Raw genomic sequence first — 26,360 nt, forward strand, 5'->3', positions numbered from 1 at the left:
ACTTGTTTTTTGTTTTCATAATTTTAATAATATATATCTTTTCTCTTCTTTTTTCCTACCCTCCTCTTCCTGTCTTTCTCTTTTCCTTTCTGTTTGTTTTCTTGACTGAAGAAAAAGCGTTTACCTTCGCTTGGAAAGAACACGGAGTCACTGGGAGAGCTCTGGTTAGGACTGCTTCGTTTCTATACTGAAGAGTTTGATTTCAAGGAGTATGTCATCAGTATTCGGCAGAAAAAGCTGTTGACCACTTTTGAAAAGCAGTGGACATCTAAATGCATTGCAATTGAAGGTGATTGTTTACATTATTGTTAATTCAAGACCACCAGAAAAATTGAGCAAAGAAAACTGATCTGAGTCAGCCTATTGTTTTCTGTCACCTAACAATTTTAAGGAATAATTCACTGACTTAGATAGTTGTGAATATATAGCATTAGACTCCTATTCCTACAAAGTCCACTCTATAGTGTAATACTTAACAATACTTATACAAATATTTCTCTTCTAGATCCTTTTGACTTGAATCATAACCTTGGTGCTGGTGTCTCTAGAAAAAGTAAGTTTTAAATATTGAGACTATGTGCTTTAAAAGTTCTGACTTAGTAGTGTCTAAATATTTTATTATCTTCTTTCTTCAACAGTGACCAATTTTATTATGAAGGCGTTTATCAATGGAAGGAAACTTTTTGGTACCCCCTTTTATCCACTCATTGGCAGAGAAGCTGTAAGTTTACAGTATATGAAATTTTCATTCTTCTCTTTTCTCTTGTAGAACTTTGTTTTTACACATGGCAGTGGGAATGGGAGCAAAACCTCAGATTCAAAGTTTCCCATTCTGAATTACACAGAAAAGTTGGAAGTGGGTGCTTGCTTGGCTCTGTTCAGAGTCTGCTGTGGCTGAAGTGTTCAGGAGTAGACAGCAGGCACCACGCTTTCCTTCTTCTGAGTTGGCTTGCTCTTCTCACACAGCGCTGTTCGGTCTCACTCAGCTTTTGCTTGCTTCCTGTTGTTAGAAGACCAGAGGAGGTTTCAGTTTTAAAGGAAGAGACTTTGAAGAGAAAAAAAAATCTTGAGTGAGAATAATCACATTATTTGTTACCACATAATGAATGTCCTGGAAAACTTGTTTAGTCCAGTGTTAGGAATCTTCTTTTCTATGGTGCAGTAAGAAAAGCAAGATTTTTACCCTTTTGGAACACTGGTGCTCATGTATGTTTGTTTGTTAGCCGCTTAGTGGGAAATAATAGTTATATCAGAGATAATAAATAGAACATTTGAAAACACAGAAGTTACGAAAAACAAAATGACTCAGGAAAAACATACTAATTTCATCAATACATTAATTGACATAGCAGTACACATTTAGTGACATTTTGCCTGGGAATTAAGGGAATTCTGAGTATTTATTTCTGTGCATGTTTAATAGGAACCAGGCAGTGGAAGCCTACAGAACATAGACCTATACAAGAGACCCAAGTTCACTTGAAATGTACTGATTTCATTTTATGAATAAAAGTTTTAGTGGTCCTTTACAATTTAACATATCTCAACTAGCCCCTAGTTGTATGTAGATTTAAAAATTGTTAATTTTAGTATTGTATTTAGTATTATATTGTATTTTTATATATTCATAATTTATAGCGTATATCTAAATTATAAAAATATATTAAATATATTTAATATGTAAATAAAATTTTATTTTATAAATGATATAGTTATAAACATAAGTTATGCATATAAATTATATAAAATTTAATAGATAAAATTATAACTAAATTATATAAAGCATACTTTATATATTATAATAAATTATATATAACTTATATATTATGTTGTATATTTATATTGTATTTATTTAGTATTATATTGTTTAATAGTAAAACTGAATGTTCTTTTGGTTCCTAGAAAGAGGAACCTCTGAGCCTGCTAACCATTTAAAAATTTTATTTATTTATTATTTATACAGTGTTCTGCTTGCATGTGTGTCTGTACTGAATGTCAGAAGAGGGCATTGAACTCAGGACCTTTGGAAGAACAGCCAGTGTTCTCAACCTCTGAGCTATCATTAGCCCGCTAGCCATATTTTTTAAAATCCTTTTATTTTATTTTTTCATTTTTCATTTTTATTATTAGTTACATTTTATTAACTCTGTATCCCAGCTGTATCCTGCTCCCTCATTCCCTCCCAATCCCATCCTCCCTCCCTCATCTCCTCCCTGTCCCTTTCCAAGTCCACTGATTGGGGAGGACCTCCTCCCCATTCATCTGACCCTGTTTTATCAGGTATCTTGAGGACTGGCTGCAAAGTCCTCCTCTGTGGCCTAGCAGGACTGCTCCTCCCTTGGGGAGTGGGGAGGTCAACGAGCCAGCCAGTTCATGTCAGAAATAGTCCCTGTTCCCCTTACTAGGGAAAATCAATTGGTTACTGAGCTACCATGGGCTACCTCTGAGCAGAGGTTCTAGGTTATATCCATACATTGTCCTTGGTGGAGTATCAGTCTCAAAAAAGACCCTTGTGCCCCCTCTTGTTCTATTTTTATATTTAGTATACGGTATTTCATAACTTACGGCATTTATTTTCTTTTGGACATTTGTTGTTACATCAGTATTATAACTTACAGAAACTACTCATTCTCTTTGCTTTCACTTAATCCTTTCACTGCTAAATAGTGTTGCATATTTGTAAGAATGTGCAGAAATACAAGTATGTTGGGCTTGCTGGTTCACAATTGTAATTTCAGCCTTTGGAAGTTGGAGGCAGTGGGAATAAAGGCCAGTTAGGTGAATATGTGACCAGAAGAAGCCACATCACGAGACCCTGTCTCAAAAAGCCAACACACGCACAAAGGAATTTTAATGCAGCAACATGTTTTCTTTGGCAAGCAGTCACATCCAAAGACCTTTTAGGTCTGTGAATGAGATCTGGCTGTAATAGACCCCTCCTTAGCATATACCATTAATCCCAAAAAATGAAAGTAAGGTCAGTTTGAAAATTATGTTTAGTTGAGGGGCAGACAAAATGCTGAATTAGAGAAAGATTTGACAGAATGAGTCAGTTATGATATAGGCCAACTCCCAAGAGAGCAGCATAGGAAAGAGCAGCATGGGAAGAAAGTAGAGGAGGAGTGTTGTGTGAAGAGTTTGTGTGTTTGCAGGGGGCGGGGGGTGTTTTACAGGGACAGTTTTAGAGACAGGTTACAGAGGATGAGAAGCAGCGAGAAGATTAGAACATATTGCTAGAGTTAGAGACCAAGCAGAGCACTTGAGTCAGAAGCCCAGAGAGAAGGCAGATTCAGTCAGTTTGGAGAGGAGTTTGGGCCAGAGTAGCTTAATTGAAACAGCCAGTAAGAATTCAGAAACAGTCAGAAGGGTGAGTTTATTCTGCAGGAAGTCTTGGAGTCTGAAACATTCTAGGCCTCCATTAATAGATGGGGGCAGGAAGCTGAAGCCTTCAAGGCCTGTTAGAGAAGATTAGATTAAATGGAGGCTAGAAGCTTCCAGACTAAGGATAGGGATAGCTAGAAGAGAGAAAGAAATCTCTGTGCTCTGCCTGAGATTTGTATTTGTACAATATGGGTCCATTTCTCATTTCATCTTCTCACGTAAGGAGTAAAAAAAAAAAAAAAAAAAAAACATACACACAAACACAGTATATTTTTCTGCACTTACCTTTCTTATTCATTCAGATATTCTCATATTTCTACCATATCGTCCTCTAATGCACATTTTCCTACTTTCTCTTTATCTGACAGTTGTCTTCTGTCTCTATTTTCTTTTCCCATTTGACTCTGTCTACTTTCTGGTTTATATTTTTCCTTAATCTTAGTGCCTACTGTCCTTTTGTATCCATATTGTTCAACCTTACACTAACTGCACCTATCATCTGTCTGCGTGAAAACCAGGTCACTTTAAGTGATGGTGAAGTAGAGAAACATGAATTGAGAACAATTCAGGAACAAAATGGCTACTGCTTGATGATTAATTTGAAGTGATGGATAAAGAACAGATTCTGGATGAAGCCTGTCTTTTCCTTAAGCAACTGGTGAAATGAAAAAGGACTTTTTTGTTGTTTTGATAGAAAATAAAATTGTAGCTATACCTACGTAGTAGTACCTGCCTGGAATCCCAGCACTTGGCTTTAGCATTGTTTTACAGGGCCTCAGTAATGTGGCTTCTTAAGTCTGCCTGTGTTTATTTCTGTGTCCTTGCTAAGCATGTTTGCTCTAACACTTCTCTACCCATTTTCTTTTTTTTAATTTTAATTTTTATATTAAGTAGTTTATTCACTTTGTATCCCAGCTGTAGCCCCTTCCCTCCCTCCCCTCCTAAGCCTGCTCTCCCTCTCCCTTCTGCACCCATGCCCCTCCCCAAGTCCACTGATAGGGGAGGTCCTCCTCCCCTTCCGTCTGACCCTAGCCTATCAGGTCTCATCAGGACTGGCTGCATTGTCTTTTTCTGTGGCCTGGTAAGGCTGCTTCCCCCTCAGGGGGAGGTGATCAAAGAGCCAGCCCCTGAGTTCATGTTGGAGACAGACCCTCCCTTTTCCCCTTACTAAGGAACCCACTTGGACCCTGAGATGCCATGCTACATCTGTGTATGGTCCTTTGTTGGAGTATCAGTCTCAGAAAAGACCCCCTGTGCCCAGATTTTTTAGTTGTGTTGCTCTCTCTGTGGAGCTCCTGTCCTCTCAAGCTCTTTCTGTCTAACCCTTTTATAAACTTTCATAAGATTCCCTGCACTCTGCCCAAAGTTTAGTTCTGAGTCTCAGCGTCTGCTTTACTACTCTGAAGGACAGAGTCTTTCAGAGGCCCTCTGTGGTAGGCTCCCATCCTGTTGCCTGTTTTCTCCCTCTTCCGATTCTTTACCCATTTTCTAAAGACTCCCTCCCTGCCATTTGGCTGCCTGCTTCCATGTACCGTGCTACCTTAAACAACTTTGCTGAGGTACAATTCTGATAAAATAGAATTCTGAGATCTACTCAAAATATTTGGCAGCTATATCACCAAAATTGTATTATTTTTATTTCTGAGTGTTTTTACGATTTATTCTTTGTTTTAATTATTTGTGTTCACGTGGGTGATGCTTGGTTATGTGCACTTGAGTGTCTGTGCCCTTGGAGGACAGAATCATTAGCTCTGCTTGTGGCTGGAGATACAGAGTTGTGAGATGTTTGATGTGGGTGCCTGGGGTTGAGCTTTGGTCCTCTGCAAGAGCCGTAGTTGTTCTTACCTGCAGAATCATCTCTTTGTGTGTCTTCCTACCTCTTTCCCACAGAAGTCCACACACTGTTTTTTTGTTTTGTTTTGTTTTGTTTGTTTGTTTGTTTTTTTAACGAAGAGGAAGCAGAAGTTTATTAAGGAAAGTGAGAATAGGAGGGGCCCCAAGAGGGCTCTTCTTCATGACTCTTACCCCACAAGCCTTCTTTTGTAGACTTTACTTAGAGTCATGTAATTTTTAGTCTTTTTGGTCTGGGTTTCTTTCACTGAACATTTTTAAGTTTCATCTATGTTATAGCTTGTGGCAGTACTTTTTTTTATGGCTGAATAATATTCGACTGTACAAATATACCATTCATCAGTTGTTTCATTGGGTTGCTTTTCTGTCTCAGCTATTAATGAGCAGTCTTTTATGAATATATGTGTAATTTTTTTGCATGAATATATGTTTTCATTAGACTTCACCAAGAAGTAGAATTTCTTGTTTCGTTGATTATTCTTTTGTGTGTGTTTGCGTGCGTATACGCTTCACTTATCTGTGGTATTTTATAGTCCTACCAGAAATATATATGGTTTTCAGTTTTTCTACAGTCACCATTGTTTTGTTTTTAATTATTTTTATTACTGTTTTATTGGGGTATCTCTTATTTTTATCCTAGATCTTGCATGGATTTATAGGCAGCAAATTTGCTCTCTTAGCTTCCAGAACTATGGCTATTTTTAGGATAAACTGGTATTTCTGAAAAGCAAGCACTAAGAAGGGTGAGCCAGGTGTGAGGGTAGAAGAAAAATGAACTTCTTTCTGAGACTTGGAAAATGTTTTCCAACCTTCTCAGTGACATTCCACTTTATATAGTAAGTGTTACATATTCTTTAAAAGCTATTTGCAGAGCTAACGAGATGGCTCACTGGTTAAGAGCACTTCCTCAGTGCTTAGCACCCGCAGAGCAGCTTGCACCTACCTGGAACTCCAACTTTAGCAGATCTGATGCCCTCCTGGCCTCTTGCATGTACAAGGGCCCCATAAATGTGATTTTTTTTTTCATTGCAAATCCAATTACATTTTAAATAAGCTAGATGATTTCTTTACATAAAACCATTTGGAAAGGAGAGCAATTCCTTTGGTTAGTTGGTTGATTTTGTTTCTGTTTTTCGTATTTTGAGATAGAGTTTCTCTGTGTAACAGACCATTGCCTACCCTGGCTCACAATTCCTTTGTAGAAATAGCCTGGCTTCACTGAAAGAATGAGCTTTTAATCACTACAGGCAAAACTTTTGAGATTTAGCCAACTCATCACTATGTGTAAATTATTTGAATTGTCTAAGGCGCAGTTTCTTTCTTTCTTTTTGTAAATTGGAATTGAAAACAGCATTTACTTTATTGAGGTTTCACGAGGTTTCACTCATCTCTAGCTTGTCTGTATTGTACTGTGTAATGTAGATATAAAATATTAGTTCTGTTAGCAACTATGATGTTATAATAATTCTAATTTTTCAAATGAATTATTTTTATTTTGAAACAAGATTTGTCTGTGTAGCTCTGGACATGGGTGAACTCACTCTATAGACCAGGGTGTCCTCAAACGCAGAGATCCACCTGCCCCTGCCTCCCGCATGCTGGGGTTACAGGTGTGTGCCGCCACTGTTTGCCATAATTCTAAATTTTATTTTCTTACCCGAAATTTCAGTCACAGTGAAATATTTCTTAATCCTATTATTGTTATTATTTGCATCTTGATTTTTTTTATTTTAGAAGTTTTATGTTGATTTTTTAATTTAAAATTGTATTTTACTTCTTTAGGAATACTTCTTTGATTCAAGAGTATTAACAGATGGAGAATTGGCTCCTAATGATCGTTGTTGCCGTGTGTGTGGAAAAATAGGTCACTACATGAAAGACTGTCCCAAAAGGAAAAGGTTGGTAAATAATTTACTATCAGCTTTATAGAGAAAATAAATGAGACTAATTTATATTCATAATTTTATTCAGAAATATCTTAAGTATGAAAGTTATTTTTTTAAGTTTAAGATTTTTAATTGTCTCTTAAGTAAATATTTATTTGAGTGATATTTATATTTAGTGATGTTTTATAACATTTGATTGTTTATTAATTCATTGTTTTTTTAAATAGAAATGTTAATTGACATGTTATGTGTTTGCAACTTCTAAGATAAAAGGAGGACTTCATAGTCACACAATCTCAAAATAAAATTACAGTAAGCTGAGTCCTAGAGACGCCTATGTTGGACTGTGTCTGTCTGCGTTCTGTCAGTGGAGAAGTACAGTTCCTCTGTGCTACCTCAGATACACATGCACACACACTTTATAGATCTGTGGATCTGGGTATGGTGGCACACAGCTGTAATCCCAACCCCTGGGAGGCATAGGCAGGTAAATCTCTGGAGTTGATCCTGGTCTACATAGTGAGTTGTGGGACAGCCAGAGCTGTGTAATGGAGAGACTCAACAAAAACCAAAGCAAAAAGTAGAAGGAGGAGGGGGAAGAGGAAGAAGAAAGGAAAGATATAGTGTGATTCCTGCTTCCCCAGGTTCTACATGTATATTTAGCCATTATCAATTCTGCCTTAAAATATTATTTAAATAGAATAAGCTCTAGTTTCTATCATGCTATTTACTAAATTTAGGCAAGGTACTTATTTTCTCTAAACCTCTATTTCTTTTTTAAAGTAGAGCTAAGTATCAGCCTCTAAAAATGCAATACTCAAATTTTTTAGTGTGGCTGGGCATGGTGGAGCACCCCTGTAATTCCAGTAACTTAAAAGGTAGAGGCAGGAGGACCTTTACATTGAGGTGGTAGATGGTGCTTAGCAACGGCTGCATAGCGCAGCGCTGTCTCAAAAATTAGACAGACAGACAGACAGTACTGTTACAAAATGACTACAATCCTTAATTTTTATCATACGAATTAGCGATGTTATAAATAAAGCGTCTTTAGAAAAATAACAGCATAGGGCTCTATCTTAGTCCATTTGTCATTTTATATGGTGTAGTTTGTTTTATGATTTGATCAATTTGTAAGTTCCTGGCTCCACATTATTGGTATCAGCAGTTTACTGTTTAGACTAAAGAAGAAAGACAGTGAAGAAGAGAAGGAAGGAAACGAAGAAGAAAAAGACTCCCGAGACCTTCTTGACTGCCGAGACCTTAGGTGTTTCATATGTGGGGATGCAGGGCATGTTCGTCGGGAATGCCCGGAGGTCAAGATGGCGCGCCAGCGGAATAGTGGTGTGGCAGGTAGGTGGAAAAGATCAGAAATACTTGAGGCTATCTCCTGCTTGTTGCTAGGGATCAAACCAAGGCTGTTGTGCATTTTAAGTACATGGTTTACTACTAAGCTGCAGCCCCAGTACTACTGTACTTTGGGGGACAGTTTTGCTGTGTAGTGTAGGCTAGTCTCAAACTTAGGATCTTCCTGCATCAGCTTCCCTAGAATTTCAGATATAAATACCGGCTTCAGGTATTCTTTGTTTTTGTTTTTGTTTGTTTGGTTGTTTTGTTTTGTTTTTGTTTTTTGAGACAGGGTTTCTCTGTGTTACAAATCCATGAATTTTAATTAAATTCATTTAAAATAAATTTTAATTAAATTCATTTAAAATAAATTTTAAAAATTAAATTCATTTTTAATTAATACGGACTGAGGATTTATTTAGCTGTATATGGTGCTCTGGGTTTGATACACCACAGTGTGAAATTTAAATAGAAATGCATAAAAAAAGAAAAAAATCAATTCATATTAAAACTGAAAAGTATATTTTTAGCCCGGTATTTCTGGGACAGTAACAAGAGGCTGGCTTGGGCTGTATAACAAGACTGGTTCCAAAACGATGGGTTGAGGACCTGGAGAGATGGCTCAGCCATTACTTGCTGCGCTGCTGCAGGACCCGAGTTCAGTTCTCAGCATCCGTGCTAGACAATGGATCACAGCCTACAACTTCAGCTACAGGGGGTTAGTGCCTTCCTCTGGCCTCCAAGTGCACCTGAGCTTACATAGCAGGTGTGTGTATGGAGTGTGTGCGCATGCATGTTGTGCTTGCTGGAACACACACATACACACACAAAATAATCTTTAAAACATAAAGGTGCTTTAGGTGATTGAGCAGTTTGCATCGAGTGCTCTTCCGGAGTACCCGCATTCTGTTCCCAGACTTCACACAGCAGCTCACAGATTGTACCTGCAGCTCTAGGGGACCACTGCCCTCTTCTCGCCTGCATGCATCTGGTGTGTAGACATACATGTAGACTTATACACGCGACATAAATAACAATATAAAAGTAAAGATCAACAAGCAAGGGGAGAGGATCCAGCTCAGGTAGAGTGCGTTTGCAAGGCCCTGGCTGTGGTCTCAGATGGGGCTGTGGTAGAGAGCACTAAAGGAATTGTTGTGTAAAAGTTTCCTTTAGTCTGATCTTTCGAGGACTCTGTCTGCTGCTTCTGTGTATATTCTTTTACTTTCAGTAATGAAAATGAAGAGTAGCTTAAGAAAATGTATAAACTTGAAGTTGTTAGGACACTGCCATTAGGCTTGTGGCTCTGTGGGGAGCGCTTGCCTTACTGTGTGAGACCCTGTGTTCAGCCTCCAGGAAACAAATGCCTTTAAAACCATCTTTAGTTTCACTGATTTTTTTTTTTTTTTCATTGCTGTTACTTTCCTGTGTCGTTTGTTTGAGACAGCCTCATACTGTGCCCCAAGCTGGCCTGGAGCTCACAGTGCAGCTCAGGTCTTGAACTCACAGAAATCCTCTGCCTTAATGCTTCAAACATTGAGATTATTGATGTGAAACAGTGTGCTTCCTGCTTTTTCTGTATCTTTTGAATTGGTGTTTTTGGGTGTCTTCTCTCAGCAGCCCAGCTGGTCCGCAATCTGGTCAATGCTCAGCAGGTGGCTGGGTCAGCTCAGCAACAGGGCGACCAGTCCATAAGGACCAGACAGTCTTCAGAAGGCGTAAGTATGCTGTGTAAGCATGAGTCTGGCAGCTCTTTAAAGGAAAGATCTCACTGGGGCCACTTACCATCTCATGGCTGGAAACATATCAGCCTACAGGCAGATATGGGCTGATCTCTAGGCAACCAGAGGAGACTGCCATGCTAGGCCTGGCTTGAGCAGATGAGACCTCAAAGCCCGCCTCCACAGTGACACACTTCTTCCAACAAGGCCACACCTCTTGACAGTGGCTCTCCATATGGGCCAAGCATTCACACACACCAGTCAGTGGGGAACATTCCTATTCATGCCACCACGGCAGTGAACACTAATCATATATCATGGGTAAGATTGACGATCACATATTTTGCAGAGTTGTCCTTGCGAGGCCCCTGAGCCAAAGTAACATTTGGGTTTCTATTAATATTAGTGGTATAGCTCCTTAATGTATATGAGCCTGCTTCCTTGTTTTTATAATAAAGAAACTACCTAAGATGGAGGGTTGAAATAAAGAGTAGAAAAGTGTTACTGTTAATAGGAATAGACGTAAAGTTGAAATATCTTTTTACATTTTAATAGTTGCTGAACCTAGTTGTAAAAATTTGTACTTTCATTTTTTATTTTTTTGAGACAGGGTTTCTCTGTGTAGCCTTGACTGTTCTCGACTCACTTTGTAGACCAGGCTGGCCTTGAACTCACAGAGATCTGCCTGCTTCTGCCTCCTGGAGTCCTGGCAGTACAGGCGTGTACCACTGTACTCGGCCACACATTTTTATGTAGAGTCTTCAAAAAGGTAAAATTATGCCACTGTGAGTTGTTGGTTTTTATCAAAAGAGAGGTTGGGAGCTAGGCACGGTGATAGATGCCCGGGAGACCGAGGCAGGAAGACCCTGAGTTAAAAGCCAACCTTTTTTTAAAGATGTATTTATTATTCATACAATACTCTGCCTGCACACCAGCTCTCACTATAGATGGTTGGGAGCCACCATGCGGTGGCTGGGAATTGAACTCAGGGCCCTTTGGAAGAGCAGCCCGTGCTCTTAACCTCTGAGCCATCCCTCCAGCCCCAAGCCAACCTTTCTTGTGGTAAAATTCAACACATCACAGTGGTGTAATTTTCCTAAGACCCTGCCTCAGAAAGGGGGATTGACACTAAATGGAGAGACTGCTCATTTATTGCAATCAGTATTTCCTTTAAATTCTGTTGTATGCTCTTTTAGTTAATAGCTTTATTTTTCAAAACATTTATTTGATTTCTTCCACAGCTCTTGGTTTTTGTGTTCATAGTGGATTAGTCAGGGTTGTCTAATGAGTGAACATGAATATGTGTTTATGTATAAGGATGTGTTTGTTTACTTAAAAAGGAGTTTTTGTGTTTTGTTTTTTAAGATTGATTTATTTACTTACTATTTATGCAGTACTCTGCCTTGCATGTGTGCCTAAAAACTAGAAGAGGGCACCGATCTCACTATAGATGGTTATGAGCCACCATGTGGTTGCTGGGAATTAACTGGGGACCTTTGGAAGTGCTCTTAACGGCGTCTCTTCAGCCCCAGGGATTTATTTAACAAGAGTGGTTTATAGGCCGTGGTCTGATGAGTCCAACAATGGCTCTCTCCTGACAAACTAAGGGTCTGGGAGTTGTTTAGTCCTTGAAGCCTTATGTCTCAGCAGTCTCAGTCAGATGCTAGAGTCCCAGACAGGTCCAGGGCGCAGCCAGTTTTCAGTCCGCTCATTCCAATGCCAGATTCTAATGCCAGAGAAGAAATGGTTCAGCATAGATGAGCTTGCTAGTGAGACCGAGGGCAAGCAAGAAAAAAAATAAACCTCACAAATGTGCTCAGCTGCTTGGTTTTTACTTACTTTCTGATAATCAAGTTGATAACCAAAATTAGCCATAACACAGTCATTTTTAAAATAATTTTGGAATATCAACATTCGGCTAATGGGTTCATAGCCCTTTACTTGCCTGTAACTTAACTTCTCTTTCCCTCCTTCTCTCTCTCTCTCTCTTCCCCCCTCTCTCTCTCCCCCTCTCTCCCTCTCTCCCTCCCTCCCTCCCTCCCTCCCTCCCTCCCTCCCTCCCTCTCCCTCCCTCCCTCTCCCTCTGATTCTCACACACCGTTTATCCTAGAACTCAAGAGGGTAGGCAGGCTAGCCTTGAACTCCACCCCTGCCACCTGAGTGCTGAGATTAAAGGTGTATGCCAGTGTGCTCAGACTTGCAAATAACTTGTGTATATTATTATCACATCGTATGTGGATATCTGTTAAATGATATTATAGCTTGTAAGAGACAAATCAGAATTCAGACTCCTGATTTTTATTAGCTTTGTTAGGTTGTTCTTAAACATTGTATAAGTTTATATTTACTTTACTTCTAACTTAATCATGCTATATGAGTTGCTTACTCCATACCTACTGCTGTGTTTTGTGAAGTGCATCACACTAGTCACCGGAGTTTAATGTTTTTGCTGGTTACTATGGAGTGGTAGGTGTTAACATGATGAATGTGGGAAAGCTGGGAGCCTGAACTAAGAGAAGTCGAAAGGTTCCATGCTTAAGCTTTCTAGCTTGAAAGCTGTTAACTGTTTGCTAGCTTTGATGTGACTGGTATTTAGGAAATAGTAGGAAGTCTTGGAAAAGTATTTAGGGTGTCCACTACCTAGTGTTTAACTACCTATTGTGTACCTGATACTTTCATAAATATTATGAAAGTATGACATTAAACTAAATGATTACATTTAATGTAGTTATCACATTTGTTAAGTGAGATGTGCCCTATAAATGCGTCTTATCTATTTGTTAATATTTTAAATGTAAAACATACTAAAAAAAATCTGTGTGTCAATACCAGTCATTGACACCTTTGAACATTATTGGTTTTGTTATTTTTTTTTTAAATGTCTACAAATATTGGCCCTCATGTGTCCTGTTTCTGTCTTTTCTTTCTGAGCCATTCAACTTCTGTTTTCTTCTTCCCTGAGCTTTCCTGAGTGTTGGGATCACAAGAATAGGCCATTGTATGTGACTCTTCACAGCTTTAAATTTGGACCCTATCCATGTCTTTTCCTAGCTATAAAGGGCACCAGTAGCCAGGGGCGGTGGAGTATACCGCCTGGGAGTCCCCGATGCCCAGTGGCTGAGCTAGTCTGGTTCCTTAAGCCTAGGAAAAGCATCTTAAAGAGGGAAAAAAAAATCTGAATTTCTTGTTTATATTTTCTGTGTGCACTGTTTAATCTGTATAGAAACATGAGTTAATTTACATTATTATTTATATAAATGGGATTTATGTTTCTGGCCTAAGATCAGAAGATAACTTGAAGTCAGAACTTGAACCCACATGTTCTATGTATAAAACTTAGGCTCTGATTATTTTTCTGTTACTCCTAATTTTCTTTGTCAGTTGCTCTTCTGTCTCACCTCACCTTTCCATAAGAACCTAGTGGATGGATATCATTTTCCTGATACTGAACAGAGCAACTCAGCTTTAATGTGGCCAGGGTGCACTGCAGCGCTATCCCTTCTCCCAGTATTTATAGCCTTAATGTCTGTCTCACAGTCTAGTTTTCTCTCATTTTTCTTTCCTTAAACTTCTATATCCAGACAGTCACCAAGTTCTATTGCTTCAGTTTTTCAAAAATAATTCATAATTGGGGCTGGGGATGTAGCTCAGTTGGGAGAGTGTTTGCTTGCCTAACGTGTACAAGGCCCTGGTTTTGATTCTAGCACCGTATAAATCAGGCGTGGTGACACATACTTGCAAACACTTGGAAGGTAGAAGTAGGACAAGAAGTTCAAGGTCATCGTTTGAGGCCAGCATGTACAGCATGAGCGTAGAAAAACATGTACAGCATGAGCATAGAAAAACAAAAAAATCCTTGCTGGGTTGTTTTTCTGCACACCTCTAATCTACCAGCACTCATTTGAGAGGGAGGCTGAGGTAAACAGATATCTGTAGATGGTAGACAGAGCCTGCCTCAGATAAAGAAATAAATAACCCTTAAGGTTTTGTTTTCCTCTACCTCTGTACTATAATCTCAGGACTGCTGAGGCATAGCAGCTCTCCCCCAGCACACACAGATAGTAAGTTTCTCTGTGTAACAGCCTTGGCTGTCCTGGAACTTGCTTTGTAGACCAGGTTGGCCTAGAGCTCAGAGAACCGCTTGCCTCTGCCTCTTGAGTGCTGGGACTAAAGGTGTGCGCCACCATGCCAGGCTTCATTGCACCATTTTAATTAGTTTCATCATTTTTTTTTCAGGTACTTTTTTTCATTATTATTAAATCAGAATGATTATTATAAATTTTATGGTGATTATATTTCTGGTTTGTTTCAAATTTTCAGTGGGTTTTTACTACCCTTTTATAAATGGTATGATATCCAAGCCCTCATTGCCTTGTCTGTGCAGCTCTTGAGCCTCAGATATGTCACGTATGGCTACATGAGTGCATGTACTCTATTGGTAACTACTTTCAGATTCCATGTACCGTAAACAGCTAAGTGTTTCTCTGCCCACAGACCCTAAGACATGTTACTCCTGCTGCTAAATACTCTGCTCTTCTCTGTTTCTTTTGACTTCTACCAGATTTGCTTCTGTTTGCTTTTTAGTTTCAATTTAAAGGTTACTTATCCTGGGAAGCTCCTTGGTCTTTACATTCCTTGGAAATTGGAAGTTAGGTGTTTCTGTTTATCATAGTATATTATAAATGATGCTTTAGGGGTGGGGAGTTAATCTCGATTTGTAGCCCAGGCTAACCAGTACACAGGATCTTCTGGCTTTATCCTCCTGCTGTACAAACTACAGATACAATGCACTACTGTGCCTGCCTGTCCAATTATACAGTCTTCATCAGAGTAATAACAATTATACCTAATTTCTTGTATAATCTTTTTCTGCTCACTGATTTTCCTGCCCAATGAAGGCAAAGATATTAGTATTGTATTTTCAGTACCTATGAGCAGTAATGCCTCACACACACAGTTCAGGGCTGTATGAAAGTGCCTATGAGTTAGTTATATGTTAGTTTCCAGTTTACAGAGGAAGTATATGTTGTTCATGAAAAGAATGATGCAAGGTGTTCACTCTCATACTCTCTCTCTCTCTCTGTCTATCTGAACAAGAAAAAGGCTTATGTATCATTAATCATGTGAGAGAATTGGGCACCTGGGAAAATTTTACCTTTGTGTATAGGAGATTATATTCCTTGCTGTAATGTGTATCATGTAGTTCTGTTTCTAGTGTTCTAATGAGATAACTGTACTATCATAAGCTTAACCTTTAGAAAGTTAAGATGGTCATAAATAAAAATTTTAAATTGTCTTTTTTTTTTTTCTTCTGCAGTCTGATTCACCATCTTATTCTCCTCAGCCCCAGCCATTTCCACAAAATTCTCCCCAACCTTCTGCTATTCCCCCGCCTCCATCTCAGCCAGGATCCCAGCCTAAGCTTGGCCCACCCCAGCAGGGAGGCCAGCCCCCTCATCAGGTTCAGATGCCCTTGTACAACTTCCCTCAATCACCACCAGCTCAGTATTCGCCCATGCACGGTATGGGATTATTGCCAATGCACCCCCTCCACCAGATCCCTGCTCCGTCGTGGCCCATGCACGGCCCGATGCTCCACTCTGCTCCTGGAAGTGCCCCCAACAGTATCGGCCTGAATGACCCCAGCATCATCTTTGCACAGCCTGCTGCCAGGCCGATGGCAGTCCCCAGCTCCTCTCATGATGGACACTGGCCTCGGACCGTGCCTCCCAACCCTCTGGTCAACAGTGGTGCAGTGGGTAATTCGGGTAATTGTCCTTTTCCCTTCTTTTATATTTGGCTGTGGAAAGGTTAGGTGTTTGGCATTATTGGTTGAACCTGGGATAACAGTGAGAAGAAAGGGCAGGTAAGTTTTATCTATGGAGATGGAATATAGAATTTAGAAAAGTAAACAATATGGGCTCTGGACACAGACTATCAAAACTTGAACCTTGTCTGCCATTTCTTACAAGGTCTTGACATCTAGCATTTGTTCTCTAAAATAAGATTAAGTACCATGTAACAGGAATGTTGAGAATATGAAATGAGGTAATAGTTGTAAATGTTGGTCTTGTTTTTCCTTTTCATCGTCACCTTATAGTGTAGATACTATTGGTACTCATTTAATGGATGATAAACGTGAAGGCCTTCAGTGTGATACTGCATACTTGCAGTCTCAGCACCCGGGATGATCGAGACTAGCCTGGGCTAGGTGAAACCCTGTGTCAAAGAACAAAAGCATGAGAAAGTCAGGTTTGTTAATGCATTTGAGGCCAGCTTGAGCTACATGAGATGCTCCCCGGCCTTTGGGGATATGTGAAACTCCAGAAGTAAGTAAATTAACTTACCAGTTAGTTGATCATGGTAGAGTCAAGACTTAAACTAGTGAGGTTTCTTTGATTTGGTTTTTACTAAACCTTTGCTCTAGAGTGAAAAGCAGTTCATTCATTCATTCCTTCCCTTCTCTTCCTCTTTTTTTTCTTTTTTTTAATTGGAGGGATAATACAAATGTCTCAATGTAGGGTTAAACATAGGGTTCAGAGAAAGAAGGGCGCTTGGAATGAAGTAACACAGAGCGTGAGTAGAGGCTTCTGAAAGCAAAGTTGTAGAAAACGAGACCTAGCCAAGTGTGGGCATGGGTTCCTTAGGGAATGGCACCCCTTCTTCCCTCCTTCCTTCCCTACTTCCTCCATCCATCCTCTCTTTCTGTTCTCTTTTCTTCCCTTTCCCTTTATACTTCTCCCTTTCCCTTCTACTCAGTCCTGCATCACAGGGTGACCTCGGACCCATGGCAGGCCTCTTGCTTTCCTCTCATTGTACTGCCTCCTTGCTTGGATTATAAAAAATGTACCATCATGCCTAAAGGGTAATGCTTTTAAAAAGCAAAAGATAGCTGCATGTAGTAGAATCAATAAAGTTATTTAATGTTACTAAAATATTATACTTAACCTATTTAGAGTCATTTCTTATGTATGCTAATTTTATATCCAGCTTTGTAGTGATAACTATCTGCATCTTAAAAACTCATGGGAAATATCAAACATACAAAATGATGTCAAATTTATTATCAGTGAACTTCCTTTTGCTAAACTTAACAGTATTATATATATATATATATATTTTTAAATCTGACCCCTTTCCAAGGTTTTAAAATAAAGTCTAAGTCAGTTTATCAAGTTTGCTTTTAAACTAGAGTTTGGCATGGTGGGATGGCTAAGGAGGTAAAGATTCTGCCCCTCAAGCCTGATGACTTGAGTTTGTTTTCTAAGATTCATGTAGTGGAAATGAAGGAACCAAGTCCAGGACAGCCAGGACTACATAGAGAAACCCTGTCTCAAAGTTTTTATTTTATCTGTATGTGTATGTGCATGCATGAGTGCATGTGCTCCTGGGTTGACACATGTGACATCTCATGTTTGGAGGTCAGAGTACAATTTTCAGTAGTCCATTTTCCCTTTCCACTGTGAATTTCTAGACTCAAGCTCAGGCTATCAGGCTATTGGGACGTTTTTATACACATTTTGTCTGGATTACATATATTCACATATACATACATACGTGTGTATACACACACACACACACACACACACACACACACATATACGTTTGCTCCTGTGTATTTTTCAGAGCCTGTGTGAGCCACTTAATTTTTTTTTCAATCATCATTTACAACCTGAGGTTCAAAAAGGAAGCCATGGTAATTTTCAAGACTGTGATTTGAACCTATATGTTTGATTACAAAACCCAAGTTTGCAACCACAGTATCTCAACCTTTTTTTGTAGAAGCTTCTTCTAGTCATAGGACTCTGGCCTAGTTGACATTATCAAAAGGGTAAAAAATAGTTTAGTAACGTGACATAAAATGCTCTGAGATGCATATCCCTACCTGCCTGACCACTTCCTCATCCTCCTGTTAGTTGCATTGTTTGTGCATATATGTGTGCTGGTTTTGTTTTTGAGACCATCTCTCATGTGTTGCCCTGACAGTTCTGGGCTCATTGTGTAGACCAGGCTGGCCTTGATCCTCAGAGCCTTGATCTAGCTGGCTCTGCCTCAAGTGCTGGGATTAAAGGTGTTTGCTACCATACTAGGCTTTACCATTTCTTCTTTGGTCTCTTTTCTCTGTGGTTGATGGTTTTGTAGTTTTGTAGAGAGCTTTCTTGCTCTCCGGCTTTTATACATTCTCCTCCTCTCTAAAATAGCCATCTTCCACTTTTGCCTGTTCTTAGGGTTCTGGCTAGTCATTATAAGAAAACCTCTCACCTGCAAATTCTAGATTAGAAATCTTCAGTATAGCAGACATATTATTGTATATATCATGTAGATAAGTAATTTGAACAAATAATAACGCTTGTTTCTTTACAAGAAATTTAGTATCATTTAGCATAATACATGGTTGATGGTAGGTGCTCAGTATGTCTGTGGAATGAAGGAATGTTCAACTTAGTAAACTAATATTTTAAAATGTGGTTTTCTTTTCTTGTTGGAATGCAGAGCCACGTTTTCGAGGACTAAATCCTCCAATTCCATGGGAACATGCACCACGTCCCCATTTCCCCCTTGTCCCAGCTTCGTGGCCTTATGGTTTGCATCAAAACTTCATGCATCAGGGAAATCCAAGATTTCAGCCCAACAAACCCTTCTACGCTCAAGGTACCAATGCTTATGAGTCAGTTATTAATCAGGCTGGATGGGTTTATTCTAAGATGGGGATCTCAGTGGGGGCCAGGTTCTACGAGTAACATTGATGCGTTCAGTAAACACTGGGAGAGCATACTGAACGCTTCAAACACAGGTAGAACACAATGCCCACACTGAATGCATATTTTAATGGGAGAGGCGTGCATATAAAAGCAAATAGAATCCTAGTTGTCTGCCTAGGCAGGGCTTATGTACCAGTGAGTGTATCTGAATTTTGTCTTACAAAAATTGAGTTGTTACCCTAGAATTTAGAAGGAAGGAATGTGTTCTTAGTTAAAGGAATACATGTAAAATGCCACTGGGTTTTGGCTAACATAAAAAGAACAAATAATAGTAGAGAGAGGAGGTGCTAGAAAGGGAACGTAGGCTGAAAAGGTCTGGGAAGGAGTCTGAACTTCCGTAAAGTGAAGGATCTAACAGTGTTTGAGTTGGATTTGTTCAGGAAAGTAGGGCATCAGTGAGCTAGAATTAGTTATTTTCTTGTGGTGCTCTACTAATAGCAGTCTAGTGCTGTGACTGCTGTAATAATAATTACAGTTCATACACTTTAAGGACTAACACCATTTTATCTCAGCTTTTACTTCAAAAGTATCTGTTTCAAGAGGGAGTAATGTCCTGATTTATGAACTATTGGACACTTGGGTAGTAAAAGCATCGGTTCTCAACCTGTGGGTTTACCACTTTGGTAGTGGACCCCTTTCATAGGGGTCACCTAAGACCATGGGAAAATAGATGTTTTCATTATGATTCATAACTATAGCAAAATTACAGTTACGAAGTAGCAATGAAAATAATGTTTTGTTTGGGGGTCACCACAACATGAGGATCACAGCCTTAGGAAGTTTGAGGATCACTGCTCTAGAGTGAATGGCAGTTCTTTGGGTTCATCTCTTAAGCAGAGACATAAAGCTGAGGAAGTTCTGTCAGTTACAGAATTTGCAGTTTTTATATCTGTGGGGTTTTCCATGTTTCTTGCTCCATTTCTGGTTTCTGTCTTTATATACTTATATTTGTCTCGCGTTGTCATGCTTCTCTTAATATATGGCTTTTAAACACTGTGCTAACTAGTTAACAGGTTTTTCTGAAGGGTTGTGAGGTAAGTAGGCAGCAGCCTCAGTCGGCTGTCTGTTGTCTCAGCAGACAGATGTGCCGCTCGCCGCTGCAGAGAGCGCTGTCCCCACCCACCAAGAGGAAACGTGTCGGAGTGATGCCAGCCCACAGCAAGCAGCCAATCCTGCTGTCTCAAGGGTATCTGTACCTCAGAAGTCAGTTATACTCAGCAGAAAAAGTGACATTTAAGGAAAGCAAAACAAATCAGGTCCTGATTTAAAATTTTAACACACATTTAGATAGCTTATTTAAATTCTAAGACTGTTTTTAAACACTGTATTATTTGTATATAAATATGAACTATAGTTTTTACTGGTATCACTAAATTGAGTGATACAAATTTCATCTATTTTATTACCCTATTTTTAAGGGAATTTTATGTTTTGTTTAACCTTGATGAATTGTATAAAGAGAGAATTTTAAAAATTACATTCTTTATTTTCTATTAGCTGTATTCATACTTTGGTTGCTTCAGACTTTATATATATTGTTCTTAAGGATTAGGAAAGATTTCATGTGTTTTAAATTTGTCACTTCTATTCTTTACAGAACCTTGTAGTGCCAAAACTTTTTAAAAGGTTAAAAAAAAAATAAAATTACAACATAAAGATTCAAAAAAATTTTGTTTTACATACTTGTATATTGAATATATTCAAACTTGAATGGAAAGTTGCTTTTGTCTGTATTTGAAGTTCTATTTTAAGTTAATAAATCTTTTTGACAAGAGTCAAATTTGGTTAATTCATCTGGTTTAGATGATAGGAAACAGTGTAATAATTGAAAGATTTTACTCTCAGTGACTATTCTAAATCAGACTCAGTTTTAGAGATTCAAATATATGTTCCTCATTTTACTGGATTTTCACAGCCACTGTATAAAGTGATAGAAGCAGATGCCATGTCCATTTTATCATTGAAAATGAAAACTGAAGAGCAAAGCAGTGAATTCTAAAGGTAGCAATTACATGCTGCAGTGTGACTCCTAATCCATTTTTTGAGGTTGTGGTTGTATTGTGGAGAATGTTTCTGCCATGTGCAGTACAGTGGATTCAGTCAGTAGCAGTGCCCTCCCTCTAGCCCACAGGTCCCCGCCCCCAAATCTTTTAAGGGAAGTTTACCAGATACAAGTAGCGGAAAATTCTTTATTGAGCTAGTATGTGCCAGACTGTCCATCTCATATGTCTGTTCTGCCACCTGGAAAGACACTTGCCAGGATGTTGATTGTTTATCAGTACTTGTGATCAGTATGATCCCTTTCTCTCCTGGGATATATTCTGAGAAATACATCATGGGGCGAGGCCATCGTTGTTCAAAGATCAGAGTTTTCTTAAACAGAGGTGATGATGTCATTCAGTTTAGCATATTTGGCTTCTTGCTGCAGTTAGCAGACTGGCTAAACATGAGCTGTGTAAGGCTGCTGGCAGAACATGTCATACTCCACTAGGATGAATTCCAGGCCAGCCTGGCCTACAAAGTGAGTCAGGACTGACAGGGTACCCAGAGAAACCCTCTCGGAAAAAAGTTTAACTTTATAAAGTGTATATTAAGATCTGTAAGTGTGGGTGCTGTACCATTTTTTTATCTAGTAGAACATCAGGACTGATAGAGCAGCTCCACCATGAACCCTCAGGTATAGGTAGTGCTGAGATCATGACACATTTTCAGCCACATCATTATAGGCCAGGAAGTTGGTCAGTAAGCAAAATGTTGTTATAAAGTGTATGATGTATTGAAATTCAGACTTGAGAATGGTAGTGGTATATTTTTTAAGCTATTCCTTTTACAGTATTATTTTTTGTCCTTAGTCCCTTAATTAGATTTGTCCACTGAAATTATAAATATTTGTAAAAGCTAATAGTAGATAAAAATGTATCTTAAGGATAGTATATTATTAAATAGGAGACTGCCTGGGCTCCTGCCGTATTTTTTATTTGGCAGATATTTGGAAAAATTGCTGAAATACATGTGGTTGAAGGTATCCCTGCCACAGTAATAGCCCCAAGTTATGGGCAGGTATAGATACTGTTCATTTTTCACATTATGGAGTCAGTACTATTTATGCTCGTAAAAAACAGTGGAGTCAGTTTTTTTTTTTTTTTTTTTTTGTTAATATTATTCCTGATTCCCCTGTATTTTTGTGTTAAAAAATCAAGTTGGAGCATTCTGCATTCCTAGCATTAGTGGGAGTAGGGGGATCAAGAAATTCGAGGTCTGTCTAGCATGATGGCACAGAACTTTAATCCTAGTTCTTGGGAGGCAGAGGCAGGCAGATCATGAGTTTGAGGCCAGCCTGATCTACACTGCAAGTTCCAAGCTAGGCAGGGTCATACCTCAAACAAACAAACACCAAGAGATTGAAGGTCATTCTCAACTAGAGTTTGAGGCAAACCTGAGCCTCCAGACTGTCTCAGAAACAAACAGAAAGATACGTATTTTAAACATTGAGATTTGTCACCTGGGATTAGAGAATGATACTCTTTTCACTGTTCTTTCTTCTTTTGTGTATGACAGATTTTCACTGAAAACAAAAGCCAAAGAAACCCTTAAGTAATCTTTAGCAAGCACGGGACGAGGTGTAGCACACCTTGGGAGGCATAGGCCAGGGGTCTCTGTGTAGTCCGAGGCCAGCCAGGGCTACAGAGCAGAGCCAGGACCGCCAGGTTAGAGAGAGAGACCCTGTCTTCAAAACCAATAGCCAGTCCAAAAGCTGCAACGAGGGAGCATGCTGGAGCTCATCCCCTTTCCTGAGGGCAGCATGTCGTTAACCCAGGCTTTACCTAGATGATAGTGTTCCATTCCATGGGTTTGGACATAGCTGCCCTTCCAGAGTTAGCCAAACTCAGTAACCTGTAACAGTGTTCTAAGCTGAGGAAATGAATAATCTGTAATTTACATAATAGCTTAGTTTTGTTTGAAAAAGTAATTAACAGCACAAAAGTCCTAGAGAACACATACATACACTCTTAAAAACTCAAAATATTTTTGATAATAATTTGTGTGACATTTGATGTGGAGGTGGTTTTACCTTGTCCCATTAATAGTTGCAGTATTAAATGTGACACATGCCTTTAATCTCAGCACTCTGGGAAACAGAGGCATATAGATCTCTTTCTCACAGCCAGCCTGATCTACAGGCCAGCCAAGGCTGCATAGTGAGACCTTGTCTCAAAACACCGAAACAAAAATATTTCAAGATGTGTAATTTAGCTCTGTACCCCATTTTTTAAATTGGATTACTTGGTTTGTTGGTGTTTAACTTCTTGAGTTCTTTATATGTTCTGGATATTAGCCCTCTGTGAGATATAGGGTTGGTGAAGATCTTTTCCCAGTCTGTAGGCTGTTGTTTTGTTCTTTTGACAGTGTCCTTTGCTTTACAGAAGCTTTTCAGTTTCATGAGGTCTCATTTTTAATTGTTGATCTTAGAACCTTATGAATGGCTGTTTTTGATCTTAGTTGGTGTTCTTTTCAGAATGTTGTCTCCTGTGCCAATCAGCTCAAGGCTCTTCCCCACTTTTTCTTCTAACAGGTTTAGTGTGTCTGGTTTTATATTGAGGTCTTTGATCCACTTGGATTTTAGTTTTATGCAGGGTGATAAATATGGATCTATTTGCATTTTTCTACACGTAGACATCCAGTTAGACCAGCACCAACAACCTAGATGTCCCTCAACTGAAGAATGGATGCAGAAATGGTGGTACATTTACACAATGGAATGATACTCAGCAATTAAAAACAAGGAAATCATGAAATATGCAGGCAAATGGATGGAACTAGAAAAGATCATCCCAAGTGAGGTAACCCAGAAGCAGACAGGCATGATATACACTCACTTATAAGCGCATATTAGACATATAGGATAAACTTACTAAAATCTGTAGTCCTGAAGAAGCTAAACAACAGGGAGGACCCTAGGGAAGATGCTCACTCTTTCAGAGGAGCAAACAGGATAGGCATCGGTAGCGGGAGAAGACAGGAAACAGGACAGGAGCCTACCACAGAGACTTTACCCAGCAGGGTATCGAGGCAGATGCTAAGGCTCCTAGCCAAACTTTGAGCAGAGTGCAGGGAATCTTATGAAAGAAGAGGGAGATAGAAAGACCTGGAGGGGACAGGAGCTCCACAAGACCAACAGAGCCAAAAAAAAATCTGGGTTTAGGGGTCCTGCAGAGACCGATGCTCCAACCAAGGGCCACACATGGAAAGGACCTGACCCCCTGTTCAAAGGAAGCCCATAGACTGCTCTGTCTCCAAGTAGGTTCCCTAGTAAGGGGAGCAGGGGTTGTCTCCGACATGCCTGCTCTTTGATCACCTCCCTCTGGTGATGCTGCATTGCCAGGCCACAGAGAGGATCCAGATAGTCCAGAAGAGACCTGATAGGCTAGGGTCAGAGGGAAGGGGAGGAGGACCTCCCCTATCAGTGGACTAGGGTAGGGATGAACAGGGGGACGGGGGGGGGCGGGGGGCAAGGGATTGTGAGAAGATGAGGGAGGGGGATACAAAGTGATTAAATTGTAATAAATAATAAAAGTGAAAAATAATAACACAAAAATGTGTAATTTATTTGTCCAGTCTTCACATAAACATTCTTGCTGTAAGTTTTTTCCTATAAATAAATAGTAATGGCAAAACAATGCTATTTGTTTGTAAATGTATTCTGCTGGGATGAATGGGCTTGAGTAAGGAATGAAGGTTTTTTAAATTTGTAATTGCGTCTATTGCTGAGAACGTATATGCATGTGAACAAGTGCCATGAGTCTAAAAGAGGGTGTTCTCAACCCTGAAGCTGGAGTTACGGGTAGGTGCAGTCCACTTGAAGTACCTGCTAAGAATAGAACTCAGCCTCTGCAAGGGCAGTATTCACTCTTGACCACTGAGCCATCTCCAGTCCCAAAAGGACAGAAGTTCTAAAGTTGGGCTGGAGAGATGGCTCAGAAGTTGAGTACTGACTGTTCTTCCAAAGGTCCCTAGTTCAATTCCCACACCCACATGGTGGCTCACAAACAGTGAGATCTGGTGCCCTCTTCTGGCCTGCTGGCATACGTACATGCAGAATACTGTATAATAATAAATAAATCTTTAAAAAAAATTTTTTTAAAGTTTCATAACAATGGTTCCTAGTTAAAACTCAAAACTCCCTTTTCCTTGTAAATTATAATGGACTGTGTTTAGTAAGGGAAAGTTTTAAAGTAGGCCTAGCAAGATGGCTACGCAGCTAAAGTGCTTGCCGTTCTTGTTGATGGGGTCACTCTTCACTTGTACACACACAAAATAAAATACAAAAGCCTACCAATTAAGAATCTAGTGTTCTCTGGTGAACTTCATTCTATCCTATTAAGTATATATGCACAAGATGTTATAAAAGTGTGCTTAGCTTTTAAAAACAACTTAGGAGGGAACTGCTGCCATATTCTGGGCTAGTGAGATACTTAAATATGGGATATTAATTTCATTAGACTTAGAAGAAAACCAGGAAACTGAAATGTTTTTCCACCTAAGAGTGCCTAAAATTTCAAGACTGCTCAGAAAACTAAGGACAGTTATGTAAGGCGCTGAGGGAACGTTCATTTTTTTATCCTCATGCTTCTTAGACATAGTATGCTTAGTGCAGAAGGAAATGAGCAGCCTGTTCTGTACTGTACAGTTTTACTGTACCGTGAGTAGCATGGTGCATGTAGATGCATGTTAAGATCAAGGAGTGGACCGGCTTCTTTCCTCATAATGCAGGACCCAGGGAGCGAAGTCTGACCATTAGGCTTGCTATTTTCTCATTTTTGTTTAAAATCAGAATATACTACTGAAGAAACAGAAGGAGGTTAATTAGGCTTATGTTGGGTTGTTTTATTAGGACCTACTAACCAAAGCCTATTTATTTGCCCTGTAAAAACATCTTAATGTCTTAGTGGTAAGGTCATGTAAGTTTTAAGGAAGTGGGTTTGAAAATCGTGGAAGGTGAAATCTATCTAGTGGGTTAAAATCTAACTGCAGGAGTTGGAACATAGTAGCTCAGTCGTTAAAAGCATTTGCTGCTTGATCCTGAAGACTGGTGTTGGCACCCCAGCACCCGTGCTGGGTGACTCACAAACACTGTAACTGCCAGCTCCAAGGGACCCAACACCTGGCTTGTTAGCACCTGGACATTCAGAGACATGCACATATACACACAAAATTTTTCAAAATCTTAGCATTTTGCATATTTTTTTCCTTTTGTTTCTTCTTCAAGATGGTTCTCTGTGTAGCTCTGGCTGTTGGCCCTCCCTCTGTAGACCAGGCAGGCCACAAAGAGACCCATGTGTTTTCTGTCTCCGAGGGCTGGGATTAAAGCCATGTGCTACCACTGCCCAGGCTGCACAATTTCTTAAAGCCCGTTCAGC

General features: G+C 39.4%; 1 protein-coding gene across 7 annotated transcripts in view; it reads left to right on the forward strand.

The window, feature by feature from the left end:
* Positions 1 to 20,716, forward strand: part of Tut4 (terminal uridylyl transferase 4) — a 101,786-nt gene extending 81,070 nt beyond the window's left edge. For 2 of the 7 annotated variants that reach the window (XM_021661046.2, XM_060366098.1), the window contains 9 exons: positions 112 to 289; positions 506 to 553; positions 639 to 721; positions 7,015 to 7,130; positions 8,281 to 8,468; positions 10,077 to 10,177; positions 15,498 to 15,948; positions 18,674 to 18,832; positions 20,018 to 20,716. In XM_021661046.2, the coding sequence (XP_021516721.1) occupies positions 112 to 289; positions 506 to 553; positions 639 to 721; positions 7,015 to 7,130; positions 8,281 to 8,468; positions 10,077 to 10,177; positions 15,498 to 15,948; positions 18,674 to 18,832; positions 20,018 to 20,088 (1,395 nt within the window). In that variant the 3' untranslated portion in view covers positions 20,089 to 20,716. The remainder of the gene's footprint in view (positions 1 to 111; positions 290 to 505; positions 554 to 638; positions 722 to 7,014; positions 7,131 to 8,280; positions 8,469 to 10,076; positions 10,178 to 15,497; positions 15,949 to 18,673; positions 18,833 to 20,017) is intronic. The other 5 variants (XM_021661031.2, XM_060366097.1, XM_021661068.2 and 2 more) reach the window with 5 other exon arrangements.
* Positions 20,717 to 26,360: the final 5,644 nt, after the last annotated feature.

Source organism: Meriones unguiculatus, chromosome 12, assembly GCF_030254825.1.
Source record: "Meriones unguiculatus strain TT.TT164.6M chromosome 12, Bangor_MerUng_6.1, whole genome shotgun sequence".
In the NCBI taxonomy this organism is placed as follows: Eukaryota; Metazoa; Chordata; class Mammalia; order Rodentia; family Muridae; genus Meriones; species Meriones unguiculatus.